At 56.2% G+C, this 14,001-nt stretch overlaps 1 protein-coding gene across 2 annotated transcripts in view; it reads left to right on the top strand.

Annotated features, from left to right (window-relative positions):
- The first annotated feature begins 368 nt into the window (after nt 1-368).
- Nucleotides 369-14,001, top strand: part of DSCAML1 (DS cell adhesion molecule like 1) — a 101,000-nt gene continuing 87,367 nt past the window's right edge. For both annotated transcript variants that reach the window (XM_017809459.1, XM_017809458.1), the window contains exons 1-3: nt 369-490; nt 8,768-9,085; nt 11,542-11,688. In XM_017809459.1, the coding sequence (XP_017664948.1) occupies nt 448-490; nt 8,768-9,085; nt 11,542-11,688 (508 nt within the window). In that variant the 5' untranslated portion in view covers nt 369-447. The remainder of the gene's footprint in view (nt 491-8,767; nt 9,086-11,541; nt 11,689-14,001) is intronic.

The following is a 14,001-nucleotide window of genomic DNA, read 5'->3' as shown; positions in this document are numbered from 1 at the left end:
CTGGGAGTCCTGGGGGTGCTGCCGCAGCCGGGCAGGACACGGCTCAGCCGGGGAAAGGCGCCGCGGTGCCGCTTTGCAGGGACAGGGGAGCACGAGGTCCAGCCCCCCGGGGCTGCACCGAGCGGGGCCGGGGCTGGTCGCCCGGGGGGCGAGCGCAGCTTGGAGGCGGCTGGTGGGGGACAGGGGAGTCTGTGAGCGCCGAGGAGGAGGAAGAGGAGGAGGAAGGGTCTCCCCCCACGGGGGCCGCGGCCGCCCCCAGCCCTGCGCGGAGCGGGGGGGGCGGGCGCGGGCGGGAGCCCGGCCCACGGGCGGGAGCGGAGCGGGGCGGAGCGGGAGCGGCGCTGGGCACCTCAGCCGGGCTGGCAGCGGCGGCAGGAGCGCGGCACGCCGGGGCACCGCACCTCCGCAATTGCGCCGCAGCCCGGGGCCAGAGCTGCTCTGTATGGCATGTGGCTGGTAACTTTTCTCCTGCTGTACTCTTTGCCGAAAGGTACGTGCGGACCAGGGCGGAGGGCGACGGGGGTCCCCGGGAGCGGGAGCGGGCGGGCGACACTGGCTGCGTCCTCTCTGGGGTCCCCGAGGCTCTCGGTGCTCCGTTTCTCGGGTCCTGGGGCTCTCGGGGCGCGCTCCCGGGGGTCCCGGGGCTCTCGGGGCGCCCTCCTCGTGCTCTTGGTGCGCCTTCTTGGGCTCTCGGAGCGCCCTCCTCGAGGTCCCGGAGGTCTCGGTGAGCTCTCCTGTGCTCTCGGAGCGCCCTCCCCGGGGTTCCTAGGGCTCTTGATGCGCCTTCCTGGGCTCTCGGTGCAACCTCCCCGGGGTCCCGGGGCTCTCGGTGTGCTTTCCGGGTTTCCCGGTGTGTCCTGCTGTGCTCCCGGTGCGCCCTCCCCGTAGCCCCGCGGGTTTCCCGGTGCGCTCCCCCGGAGCGCTCGCCCCGGACGGTGCAGCGGAACGCGGGGCTCGGTGCGCGGAGCGGGGCCGGTCGGTGCCGGCGCATCCCGGAGCGGCTCCTCGGGGCTCCTGGAGCCGGGACACGGCACCGACGGGCGCAGCATCCTCCGGCGGGGCCGCGCCGGGACCGAGCGCTCCGCGTCCCCGCTCCCGGCACTACTCAGTCTGATCCCGTCAGCAGGCGATATCCAAGCGATGCCTTAAAATTCGCATCCTTCCCTCTAGGAATGCTGTGTGAAGTGTAACCCAGAGGCTTGACATCAATCAGGTTATAGATAAATCATATATATATGGAGGGAAGGGGGGGAGAATCGTGAAACAAGCGTGTCAAGGAGACACACACAGAAAGATTACAGATTAATTTAAAGTTGGGCATTAAGTGAATGCTGCCCACATCCAGCGAGGTGATACTCCAACCGAGTCTCTGCCATAGATGCAATTAAAGAGAGGCAGGAGCTGCGCGTAGCACGGGCAGTTAAATCCCACTGCGTTTGTTACAACAATCGATCCATGTTACATAAAGGAATTGCCCGTTTCCGGATCTGGGGGAATTTTTAATTATGTTTCTGTAATAAATTACCTCTTTGCCCATGACCCGACCTGCAGATGCAGTGCTGGAAGCGCCCACCTCTTGGAAAATTGTCTGCTCGGAGGATGTAAAATGACATTTGCCCTAATTATCTTCTCTGACATTTGAGAACAGCGAGGGGGAAATTTTAGGAAATGAGGAAAGTGAAAGAAAGGGGATGGAGCTGCTTCCTTGCATGAGACCTCTCTTGCTGCCCATTACATTACCCTTTTAGCTGAACGTTAATCCAGTGAAAAATATTTACGGAGGCTTAATAGGGCGCCCTGTCCAGTTGTGTGGTGTTGATCAATTATTCCATCAATTATTAATTATGGAATAGCTGCTTTATTCGAACTGGGGTAAAGCTGCTTTTGGGAGCTTTACCCAAAATCGCTATTGTGCTTCGGATCTGCTGAGCTGAACGTGCCAGCGTCTGCTTTGCTTACATTTGCATTTTTTACGGAGCTGAAAGGAAAAAACAAACCTGAAAACAAATAACCGTCGAGGATGCTACGATTTCCTTCGACCCCCAATAGTCAAAATAATAAAGAGCTGCGCTGGCTTATTGCTTTTTGCATCTTTTCAGCCCCAGCTTCTTGGAAAAGGGATATCTTCCCACAGAGCTATCTCTTCGGAGAAGAGCAAATTAAAAGCCTCCATTAGCACAACTCCTCGTGGCCTCATTTTACATTTTATTTCTTAAAAAAAAAAAAAAAAGAGAGATCTTCAGTGTTGAACAGTCCTGGTGATGCAAAGTGTTAACATGAAGCGGTTCCAAAGAGAGGACAGCAATACAATGGAAGTTTCATTAGAATAATAGGATAAAAAAAATGAATTGCTTAATGCATGATAAACCTTTCAGATACTTAATATTTCTGGGCATCGAAGCACATCCTTTTAACGTGCTCCTGCTGTAGAACAAGAGCTCAAGTAGAAACCGAAAGCAGATAAACATTCGATCCAAGGGACCCCTGAAGTTTAGAAATCCCTCGATGGGCTGTAGCTGCTTATTTCTCCCCCCACTTGAAAAACAAACAGAAATAGGTGGTTGGCAAGCGGGGAGTTGAGCAGCAAGATGGTCTGGCAGTGTGAGGGAGAGCAGCCAGGCAGAGGGGAGGCGAGTGGCGTGATGAAGAACACACTGGTCAAAATGAGAGGCTTGGAGCTGGGGAAGCGTCTCCCTGCGTGATGTTGCTGGATGGCTCTGCCGCCTGATTTATATTGGCATTATATTTACATGACGTTCCCGTGTTGGGCGCAGCGAACGGTGCAAGCTCGCGCTTTCTAATCTCCCCCATCTCGGCCCCCCAGTGTGGCACAGTGCTCGTTTGTCTCTGAAATGAAACATGGAAACCTCATTAAATGCACGGAGGAGAAGCCTGCAGTGCTCAACTCCTCGCCGTGCCCGGCACTTGTTTATCCTGCCAAAATTCTCCCAGCACCAGGAGCCACCGTGGCGACTCGCCCGGAGCCCTTACCTGCGCCTGGCACGGGCTCTGGGCTGCTCCTGCCTTTGGGTGGGAAGTGGATACAGGCAGCCCTGGTGTCCCTGGGTGTTTGTTCTCTGGAGGAACAGGCTGTGCCTCGCACAAGGGGCGAGTGCCAGGGATGTGCCGTGGGCCAGCCCTTCCCAGAACCGGGCGCTGCCTGGGAGCTGTAGGCACATCTTGGGGCGGCCGTGGCACTGGGTGCCTTGGTGTTGGGGTGCTGGGGTCTCTGCCCTTGTGATCCTGAGCTGGAGGGATGGACGGGCAGCGCTCTGTCCTCCTTTGGAGCAGCTGGCGAGCCGAGGGCAAGAATGAAGCTGGAAGCCTGTCTTTGTGGCAGGAATTCTGACATGGCAGCACGGGCTGCGCCTCAGATGACATGGAGCCATCTCACACCCAAATAAGCAGCACGTTAATAGGTGCGACTTCCATGGCAGGCACGAAGGAGGAAGGCGCTCGGTCGTTGCAGTCGTTGCGATGCTGCTGTTCTGGGAGGATGTGCAGTGGCAGCTCTGGGTGCAGAGTGTTTCTTGTCTTTGAAATCTCGATTATAGCCAGCTCTGCGCTTTTACATAATCATGATTTTGTGAGTTACCCTTTCCCTGCTCGTAGATCCTGGAGAAACATCCCCCACCGCACACAATCTGCATGTTGCCGCCATCATCTGCCAGCAGAGCTGTACCAAACATTTAGGAATTCCATTTCCAGGCTCGTGCTCCTGCATGCTGCCTTCCCCAGCTGCTGTGCTTGGGAAGGGCTGCGGCGACTCCTCACCATGAGAGGGGAACAAGCACGACTTGGAGGGGACAGGGAGGAGGTGAGGAGGTTGCAGAGCTCACTCCGTTGATGCCTTCCCCTTGTTTGTCCTACCCGTCGGCTGCATGGTGGAAATGCTGGTCTCTACCTTGTAAAGCCAGCGTGTGGGTTGTGGTGTGGAAACATGGACTGGCAGTTGTGGAGGAAGCCCAACATCAGCCGTGCGTGACCTCTGGTGCATCCCTTTGCTCGTTTGGCCTCCCTGGGGAGACAGTGCTGTCACCCTGGCTTGGTAATGTCACCAGATGTCCCCTTGGGACTCAGCTGCAGCTCCTCAGGCTTTGTGTGCAGCATGGCCAAGATGTGGATGTGGGCTGTGGAAGGGGAGGGACTGCCTGTGGTCTCTGGGCTTGTTCCTCACCCCCCAGAGCTGGGGGATTCAGGATGTCCAGCTCTGGGTCAGCCCCTGTGTGGATGGCATGGTGAGACTGGTACCTCCAGCAGGCTGCCATGGGAGGTTCAGGGACCAGGAAAGCAGCGGGGAGAGCTTTTTTTCCCAGGCAAGGGTTACAGCCTCAGCCCGGCTGCTGTCGTAATAGCTGGAGGTGGTTCAGGCCTTAATTTCCATGCAGATGCATTAAGGAGCAGGCGCTGGGAGCATGTTTGAGCAGTGCCCTTACCCGAAGAGGACCAGGGGAAGGTTCTCCTTTGCTCCCTGTTTGCTTTGTTGAGTTGGGAAGGACTGTGGTGTTTGAGCTGAAGGGCTTGTGCCACCAGGGTGGGACTCCCGTGGCAACCAAAATACAGTGCTGGGGCAGGGAAGGAGCTGTGGCAGGTACCTGCCATCGGTGCTGCTGTGCTGGGCACCAGCTGAACACCCCAGGCCGAGCTTGGCAGTTCCTGACAGGATTTCCACTCCCCTGAGACTGGTCCCTGAGGGGCACAGCATAGAGTCATGGCTTTAACCCTTTGGGCTGGAAAGCCACGGTGGTGGGGTGGCACCTCGGGTGGACGTGCTGCACCCCTGCCTGCAGAGGCACCTCTGTGCTCCTACTTGGAAGGGACCAGCCTCGTGTTACTCCCCTTGCCTCAGCTGCTTCCCTCCTCATCCCTTCTGTGATGCTTGGAGATGCCACTTCTGCTCCATCAGCTCCAAGGTCATTCCCTTCATTAGCTCAAAGGCTGTTAAAAGTGTCCTGGAGGTGAGGGCTTGGAGGGAGCTCATTCCAGAAAGGCCGAAGACTTCTCCAGCACGGGGAATGTGCAGGCAGTGTGTGATGGAATTACCTTCCTCTCTTTAGTACAGAGGAACGATCAGGACTTGCCACCTACCTGTAATTCCCACCCCCATGCGTGCCAAGCTTCGGTTCACTTTCTCCTTGAACAGGGCAGGTGTCAAACACCCTTAATGAGGATAATAAATGAGCTGCTCGGTGGCCATTAGCCTGCTGCTCTCCACAGCATCCCTGCAGCCCGGCACAGCTGGGGGCTGGGGAAGCCCTGGTGGTCCCTCCAGTCCCTTTGCTGTCCCATGGGTGGGTTTTTTGCTGTGGGGGAGCCTTGGCAGCATCACACTGGCCTTGGAAGGAGGGCTGGGGTGGGCACCCAGGTAGTCAGGCCACCGGGACCAAGAAGGAGGTCTTGGGAAAGGTGCTGCCAGTGGGGTAATGTGAATTCTAGTCCAGCGCCTGCCCAGAGGATCACAAGAACCCCCTTGAAACACAACTTGTTCAGCCTTTTCCCGGCTCTGTCGGGTTTCCACACAGTTGCTGGTGTGCAAAGGACCTTGCTCAGCTTTGAGGAACTTGCTGGGTTTGGGTGGGCACAGGACTGGCTGTGTGGTCCTGAGCAAGCAGCCTGTAAGCCCAGGTGATGTACGTGCATCGTGGGCAGGAAAAGCTTCTTATCTCAGGAGAAACAGCTCTGGCTGGCACGAAGCTGGTCCTTGTCTGAGACAGGTCCTAAATCCGCTTCTTAGAAAAGGATGGGTTCTCCCCTGTGGGGTTTGGAGGGGAGGAGGGGTTGTGCTGCTGGCTGTTCGCCTGGGGGGTGATGGCATTGCTGTGCTCCTCGTGCATCTCAGCTGCTTCTTCCCGAGATGGGTGATGTGGTGACAGATCCTGGGGACAGTCTCTGGCCCCTCTTTAGAGCAAGCAGGTGCTTTCAGTACAGCCTGGTGCTTTGCTGTGTCGCTGGAGTTTGGGAAATCCAGACATCAAGACTAGTAAATATTCCAAGGGGATGATAGCAAAATGACTTGCTTCTCCCAGCTCGGATAGAGATATTAATATTTCAATACCTCTAGGTTGTAATTTACCACAATTTAAGAAGATTGAGCTCTGATAACTCAAAACACCTGCCTCTCAGAGCCAGCCTGAGTGTCCAGCTGTGCACTGGGCTTGGTGCAGCTCCCAGCTAGAGCCAGGCTGGGCTCCAGTGCTGGCACCAGTCTCGCTGCATTCCCAGCAGAAACTGTTCCATTTCAGCTCCTCCAGCCTCCTCTTTTCAGGTTCATGTGACTTAATGCCCTCGATATGTAGGTTAGGGTCAGCACATCTGACCAGATGTGAGCAGTGATTTCTGGTTTAAAAATATTGCTGTGCTATTTCTAAATTTTTAATCTCTCTCGGTGATTTGGAGACAGTTTTATGAAACATGGAATTAGGATGCTGCTCAATGCTAAATGGTAAAGGAGATTATATGGATTTAACTCTATGCGTCTGTCACATAACTATTGCCAATCCCATAACCTCCATTTTCTATTAAAAATCCCTTTCCCCCTTTGACCTGAAAAAGCTTTACGGGTAATCTGAATTTCCCTGTTTATGAGGTATTTTTCCACTCCTCGCCCCAGTCCCTCGCCCGTCCATCTCCAAACCCTCCTGGTGCTGCCAGGGATGAAGATGTGTCCCTGACAGGCTCCGGGTGCTCGAGGAGCCTTCTCCAGCTGTGCTCTGGGATCTGGGGGAGATGCTGGATGGAGCACGGGGCTCAGCAGGATGTCCCTGGTCCCAAGCCAGGGCGAAGGGTGGCTTTTGCTGTGCCCTGACTCCAACCATCTTCTGCTCAGCTCGGGCGACAGGCTCTGCCACAAATAGCTCTCTGCTGCTCGTGAGGGCTTTGTTTCCCTTCCTCTGCCTGCAAAACGTGCGGGTTTTTTTCTCTTTCATGTATTTGGGAGAAGCACCGCGCTGCTCTGATGAAGGGAAATGCTGATTCATGACGACAAACCAGCCTGGAGATGTCACAAAATGACATCTGCAGGGCCGAGCGGTGGCCCCGTGGCTCTGCAAAGGCTGGGCTGGAGCTTTGCTCCTCCGTCCATTGGTCTCTGGCACTTGTCAGCAAGGGAGGGAAAAATAAATGGCTTTGTCTCCTTCTACCTGTGCGTGGACACAGGGAACTGGTGTGTGTGGAGACACGGAGATGATTTGGTGACCTACAAATCCTTTGTCTCATGTGGTGGCAGCGCTGGACCTCGCTAATCCCATCTGTGGTGGCTCTGCTGGGCAGTGCCCTGCCGTGGGACAGGAGGGCTCTGAGGAGGCTCAGGGGGAAACCTTGGCAGTGTAGGGGATGATTCTTTGCAGCGCACATGGAGAGCTAGAACAAGGTGCCTCTGGTTTTGTGGGTGCTGAAGGAGGCACGAGGTTGTACATCCAGCTGGAAGAAGGATGGAGAGGACTCTGCTCTGGGAAGGAGTGAGGTGTTTTGGGGGTGTCCCATCCTGACCTGGATGAGGATGGTGAGGAGCAGGCTGGTGGCATGGCACCGAGGCAGGGGACACCGGAGGAGGCTTGGTGTGGAGATGGAGTGGCCGTGGCCACTCAACCAGCCGTTCCTCGGGCGAGCGGTCGCCTTCGGAGCTGAGGCGAGGCTCTCCGTGTGGAGGAGGCTTTTCCTTCTCCCCCCTGCTCCCGTCCCCTCCTCCCCAAGTTAAGGAATCGAGGTCAGGGAGGGTCCCCCGTGACTCGTTGTGAACCGGCGGCACGGTAGTGATCTGCTTATTGGCTCTGCGGCCCCGCGAGCGCGCGCTCAGCCGCAGCTATTAATACACCCGCCGAGGGCCCTTCCACATCCCTGTCCTTCCGCCCACTTGGAAAGAGTGCGGCTAAAAAAAGAAAGCGGATCTGAGTGACTGGGGGCCTCCTCATCCTTATTTATAGCCAATTTTGCTGGCTCTGGTTGAGAAGGGGGAGCTCGTGGTCCTGGAGAGAGGGAAGGAGGGACCGGAGGAGTTGGGTGCAGAGGTCCCTTCCCTGCTTTCCAAGGAGGGAAGCACTGTTCTCCAGTGCTCGTGGTGCCCTGGAGAGCTGCTCCCAGGCATTCAGGTGGCTGTAAGCTCTGCCTGGACTGTGCCACTGAACCCACCTCAGTCCTCCTTTGGATGGTGCAGGGATGCCTGGGAGAAGCTCAGGCTGAGGGCAGGGAGGGACTGGATTTCCTTCCCTCTGGCTCTGGGAGAGGGGAACAGCTCTGATCCCAGTTTTCCTGCCCCTCTCCTGGTTTGGAAGCGGTGGTAGGGCAGCAGGAGAGATCTCTGCCCTGCATGGGGATGGTGTGCAGTGGATGTGTGGGCACTGCTGATGGGCTGAGCTGGGGGTCTGATGTGGCACAGGGGTGCTCCAGGCTGGGAGTGTTGGGGTTTGCAGGAGAAACGATGTTGGTTCTTGTGCTTGGCGTGTTGTTGTTGCACAGGGGCATCCTTGGGGCTGTGGGTGCTCAGACAGTCTGACCATGCGCTCAGAGCCCGCCGGGCGCCGGGGGAAGCCCTGGGGGGATGCCCTGGGTACCTGTCCTCGCTTGCACAGCCCCTGGTTGTCCTGCTGAGGTGCCCGTGATCCCTGATCCGTGCTGGCAGCAGGAGCGCTGGCCTGTGAAGGTGGCCTTTGTGCTTCCAGCCGTGCCCTGCTGCGCTGCCCTGCTCTGCCGCGCGTGGGGTCTCTGTGCCAGCAGGATTGGTGATCCCCGCAGTGACCCCCCGCCCCTGCGGCCTCTGCTTTCTCCACAGCACACGCTGAAGATGTTGGAACCAGCCTCTACTTTGTGAACGACTCCCTGCAGCAGGTCACCTTCTCCAGCACAGTGGGGGTGGTGATCCCCTGCCCGGCCGCGGGGTCACCCAGCGCCGTCCTTCGGTGGTACCTGGCCACAGGCGACGACATCTACGATGTGCCCCACATCAGGCATGTCCATGCCAATGGGACTTTGCAGCTCTACCCCTTCTCGCCATCAGCCTTCAATAGCTTTATCCACGACAACGACTACTTCTGCACCGCGGAGAACTCGGCTGGCAAAATCAGGAGCCCAAACATCCGTGTTAAAGCAGGTGGGGGCTCCCCGCGGGCGCTGGGGTTTGGGTGAGGGGCTGGTTTTCCTCTGGTCTTCTCCATGGCCTGCTGTCATGGGTTGATGGGCCAGCTCACCCATCAAGAGCAGGACCAGGGCTGCTGTGTTGGGCTGTTGCAATGGGAGCGATTGATGCTGCACGGAGGGTGCTGGGTGGGATGTGCAGCTTGGGGGTCTCCAATGAGTGCCTGGAGAACGTGGTGTGGCTGCAGCCTGGTGGCAGGAGAGGTCCTTTCCCTGTGAGCTATCTCACCCAACCACTTACAGAGGCTTTTCACAGCTGTGGGAGGAGCTGGACCACATCTGTCCATGCTGGAAGACCCCCTCAGTGTCCCACAGCCCTGTTCCCACTGCAGCATCCAGCCCCAGCTTGCCAAGACTTATTAAGAAAGGAAAAAAAGGAGGAATATGGCAAAGAGCTGATTCCAAAAGCCATTAGAGTAAATTATTGACCAGGCTGAGGAGGGCTAATAGTCCAGGAATGGCTTCATTATGTAACCTATTAAAAGTGGGGCTAGCAGAGGGAACGTGACAGAAGTGACTACAGGGTTTTTTATTTTAATACCTTGTACTGCAGAGTAAATTGGTATTAACCCCCTTCTGCAGAGTGAATTATTTACCAGCACCATCAGGTTACCTATAAACCACAGCTCGGTGGAGGAGGGATGGAGCAGTTGGGGTGTAGCAAACCCTCCTTGTGCCAGGCACTGCCAGGTTGCTCTGCTGAGGTCCCACGTGCTGAGGGCTGCCATGGGATCACAGAGGGGGACTCCTGGCTCTCCTACCTCTTAATCCAGGGCTGAGTGCACCCATGCTGTCAGCAGGAGCTCAGCCTCCCTCTCCATTAGCAGGAGACATGGATGTGCAGTGGGGGCTCTGAGGGCCATCAGGAAGGCTCCAGCTGGCTTGAGCTGCTCTGGCTTTATGGCATCAGAAATGGCTGTGAAACATTCCCCTGCTCCTGCTCCCTCCTGGCCATCCCACATCCCTGTCACTCTCCAGTGCTTTGTAATGGCAGTTCAGCACATAAAGCCAATTACAGGTGTAGAAAGCCAGCAGTTCAATAAAATGCAGTTGAAATTGAAAATATGAGGGGGAAAATCTCTGGAAGCCTTGGGAAAGCTGTCGTTGAGCACGTGGAGCAAATCTCTGCAGCCAGGGGAAAGTTTTCAGCATGCTGGTTGTGGACAGGTGTTACCCTCATGTGGGTTATTCCTGGTGGCAGGAAAAGGTCAGAGCCCTGTCTGTGGGGGCTGGCACAGGTCAGGGATGCAGAGGCAAGTGTGAGGGGGCCATGCCCAGGGTCTGCCCCGAGCTGGGGTTGTTGTGGTGACGGGGAGCATGCAGGATGCTCCTCATGGTCCCTGCTGGCCTTTAAAGCCTGTGAATAAACCTCTGCTCCAGGTGATTAAGGAAGCTTTTGCTGGTTAATCTGCTTTGGCTCTGCAGTCCCTTTCTGTGCCGGCTTCTCCCTGTGCCCTCATGGCACAGACCCTCATCTCTGGGCAGGGTGCCCCGAAAGCCTGGGAAATCAAGGTGGAAATACTGTCACCCTCTCGCTGCTGCCTTGTCTGTGTGAGGTGTGGGATGTGATGCCAGCAGGGGCTTCCCACTGAGGGAAAACACCTTCCTTTGGGGGCTGCTGAGGAGTTTTGTTGGGCTGCTTCTGTTCTGGCCAGGGAGTGTTGTTAGATGATGAAGTGAACATATATTTCTCGTGATAACAGTCGTACCCATGTCTTACAGGGCACAATTATTGTGCCAGTAGGGAGGCACCTGCCCTCAACTGCATTTTATACTTAAACTTCAGGAGTTTATGGTGTGTGCCTGTGTTATTGAGGCTGGTGACATCTTTGTGTCTTGCTGAAGAGGCTGAGGTGGCTCCATGTCACCCAGTGAGTGCTCCTGGAATGCTGTGGCACTGGGGAGTTCCTTGTTGCTGTTCCAGGGAACAGCATGGAGCTCTTGAAGGGATGTGCCTCTCCCTGAGGAGTAGGGCACGTGGTGGGGACATGTGGCACAGCTTGAAAAATTGTCATCTGCTGCCCTCAATATTCCCCTGGTGGATTTTGGAGGGTGCCAGGCTCTGTGTCTCTCCCAGGTGCCTCACAGCCGCATTTTCGGCATCCAGAGGTGAAAGGAATGTTAGAGCTACAAAATGCCCTTGGTCCCCACACTGAATCTGGCAAGTTCAGGTGGTGCTGGGGCCCGTGGCAGGGTCCCAGCAGCAGGACCCGGGCCAGGAGCCCCCCTGCATGCTGAGCACAGCACTGCATTCCCTGACAGAGGGCCGCTCCCTTCCCGGGAAGGTGTTTGGGATGGAAGCAGTGTGTAGCTGGGTGGGTTGGTTTGTTTGGGAAACGTGGGATTAAAGCAAAAGGAAGTGTGTTTTCCTCCAGCACTGTCATGCTACCAACCATCTGCTTTTCTCCACAGTTTTCAGGGAACCGTACACCGTTCGGGTGGAGGACCAAAGGTCGATGCGTGGAAACGTGGCTGTTTTCAAGTGCCTCATCCCCTCTTCAGTGCAGGAATACGTTAGTGTTATATCCTGGGAGAAAGACACCGTTTCTATCATCCCAGGTAAGAGAGGAGCACCTGTTCTCTTGGAAATCTGACCTGCTTTGCCGTGTGTGACAGTCGCTGTTGTGGAGGGTCTGGTTTTGGCTCTTTGTCTGTGCCTGTGCTGCCCGAGCAGAGGCTTCTGTTGGTGATCTTGCAGCTCCAGACTGGGCAACACTGCTGGTGTGAGCAGATGTGTCATGTCTGGGGTCTCCCAGGTGCCGTGGTCGGGTGTAAGTGTGGCTCAGTGTCGGTGTGGCAGCACATGTGCCCTGTCCTGGTCTCTGCCTGGCGCTTTGGGTACCTGGCACCAGGGCTTGGATAACAGGGAAAGCACCTGCCTTGCTGTCCGTGTCCCGGCTCCTGCAGCCAGGGCTGGTGTTCGTGTTGTCAGGATGATGCACATGTCAATATTTCAGCTTCTCTTGTGACTTTTCACAACTGATTCAGTCAGAGGGAAAGAAACTTGGTAAAAATGGCATTTTGTGCCTCTTCCCATGCTGGAAGCTGCTTGACCTCCCTGTCCCATGTTCCTGCCTTGTAGTCCAGGACATGTCCTGCTCGGTACCGACCTCCATCCATGGGAAAGGGGCTGTGGGAGGGACAGCATCGCCCGTCTTACGCAGGGACTTTGCAGTTCCGGGTGTTTGGCCTCTGGGTAATTCCTTTGACTTTTTGGCAGGCGCTCCTGCCTGACCTGGCACAGGTGTTGAGTGGGCTGTGGGCAGGTGCTGGCACAGCGTGGGGCTGTCCCACATCCCCGTGTACCGGGGTGACCTCTTGGCTCCTCGGCGGAGCCGCTATTGATGGCAGCGCTGGCTGCCCGGCACAGCCTGTGTGAGCCCGTAGTAAAGCAATCAATACTGCTGTCCCCGGGGCATCCAGAGACAATTAAAGGATTTGGCCCAAAGTGAGTGCTCTGTGCTTGATATTTGCTCACAGGTCAGCAAGTCCCGATGCTCCTCCGGGTCTCGGTGCCGCCGGGGGGGAGCAGATGCCGCCGGGAGCGGGGCTGAGGCACCACTGACCGAGCAGGGGGGCCATTGCTCTAATCCCTCTGGCACGGATGCTTCTTCCTTAAGGAGCTTAAGGAGCAAAGTACTTCACCTGGAGGGGGGTGACAGGTTCTCCTGAGGTCTGTGGTGGCTCTTGCTGGTGGGCTGTGCCTCCTGAGTACAGCCAATGTGCTGACTCAGCACGGCCCACGTGTGCTCAGAGGCAGGTGGAGGGAAGTGGTGCTCCCGACCTTTGGCAGGGGGACAGACTGGTCTTGCCAGCCTTTCTGTGCAGGAAACAGCTGTGGATGAGGGAACATGAAGTGGATTTTGGCGTGGTGGATGGGGCTGAGGAGTTTGTGGTGTCCATCTCCGGGGTGAGGGGCGCTCGGGTGATGCTGGTGGGTGATGTGGGTGATGCTCTGCCCACCACAGGCTTGTGCTGTTTGATGAGTGGCAAACGAGGCCCCTCGAGGACAACCCAAGGTGTTGTTTCCTCAGTGCAGGCTGGCTCTGGCAGCACCTCCTGGGAAGTTGGTGGTTCAGGATTCTGCAGGATGGAGCCGAGCAGTGCCCGTGTGGCCAGTGGGCTTGGCTGTGATTTTGCCAACCGAGCACCCGTGCACTTGTGTGATCTTAACCAGACTTGTTCCCAACTTTGCTGTGGCAGTGGATTTTTTAATATGATGATTTAATTAGGGTGGAACGATTTTAACATTCTAAAGCAATAATTACCCTAAAGACAGAACATATAAATTGTGTTACAGTGCAGAGTCAACACAAGCAAACATGTTGTGCCGTTAGATTACAAATATAGTATCTGCCTGAAGCTTATTTTTTTGTTGCTGGTGTGTTAGAGCTAAAACTGGATTTGCTGTTACCAAAAATACACTCTTTTCCTGACCTCTGCTGATCTTCTGCTTCTGTCCTGGTTCTAAGTGGGGAGGAGGAGGGATCCCTGCTGTTTGGAGGGAATGGAGTGGAGGTGAGGAGAGCTGGGATGTGGTGCTGAGGCCCCAGGGCCCCCCCGGTCGCAGCAGTGCCTTCAGCACAGTGAGACTCTGCTGCAGGAGGAAAGGTGTGTGGAAGGACTGTCAGCAGTGCACTCGAGCTGTGCTCACAGCTGGCTGTGTAACGTGGTGTTCTCTCCTGACTGCGGTGTGCCAAACTCTCTGCTTTCCCTGAAACTTTGCTCTAGTGCTCCCTGTGGAAGGCTGGGCATCTTCCCAGCAAGCCGAGATGCAGCAGGGGAGGAACAGTCCTGATGCACAGAGCAGGGGAAATCTCCATCCAGCCTTCTCTGTGGCACAAAACTTCTTTTAAGTGACTGTTTTCACAG

Source organism: Lepidothrix coronata, unplaced genomic scaffold (assembly GCF_001604755.1).
Source record: "Lepidothrix coronata isolate B3197 unplaced genomic scaffold, Lepidothrix_coronata-1.0 Scaffold27, whole genome shotgun sequence".
Taxonomy (NCBI): Eukaryota; Metazoa; Chordata; class Aves; order Passeriformes; family Pipridae; genus Lepidothrix; species Lepidothrix coronata.
This window is presented reverse-complemented; position numbering and strand designations above follow the sequence as displayed.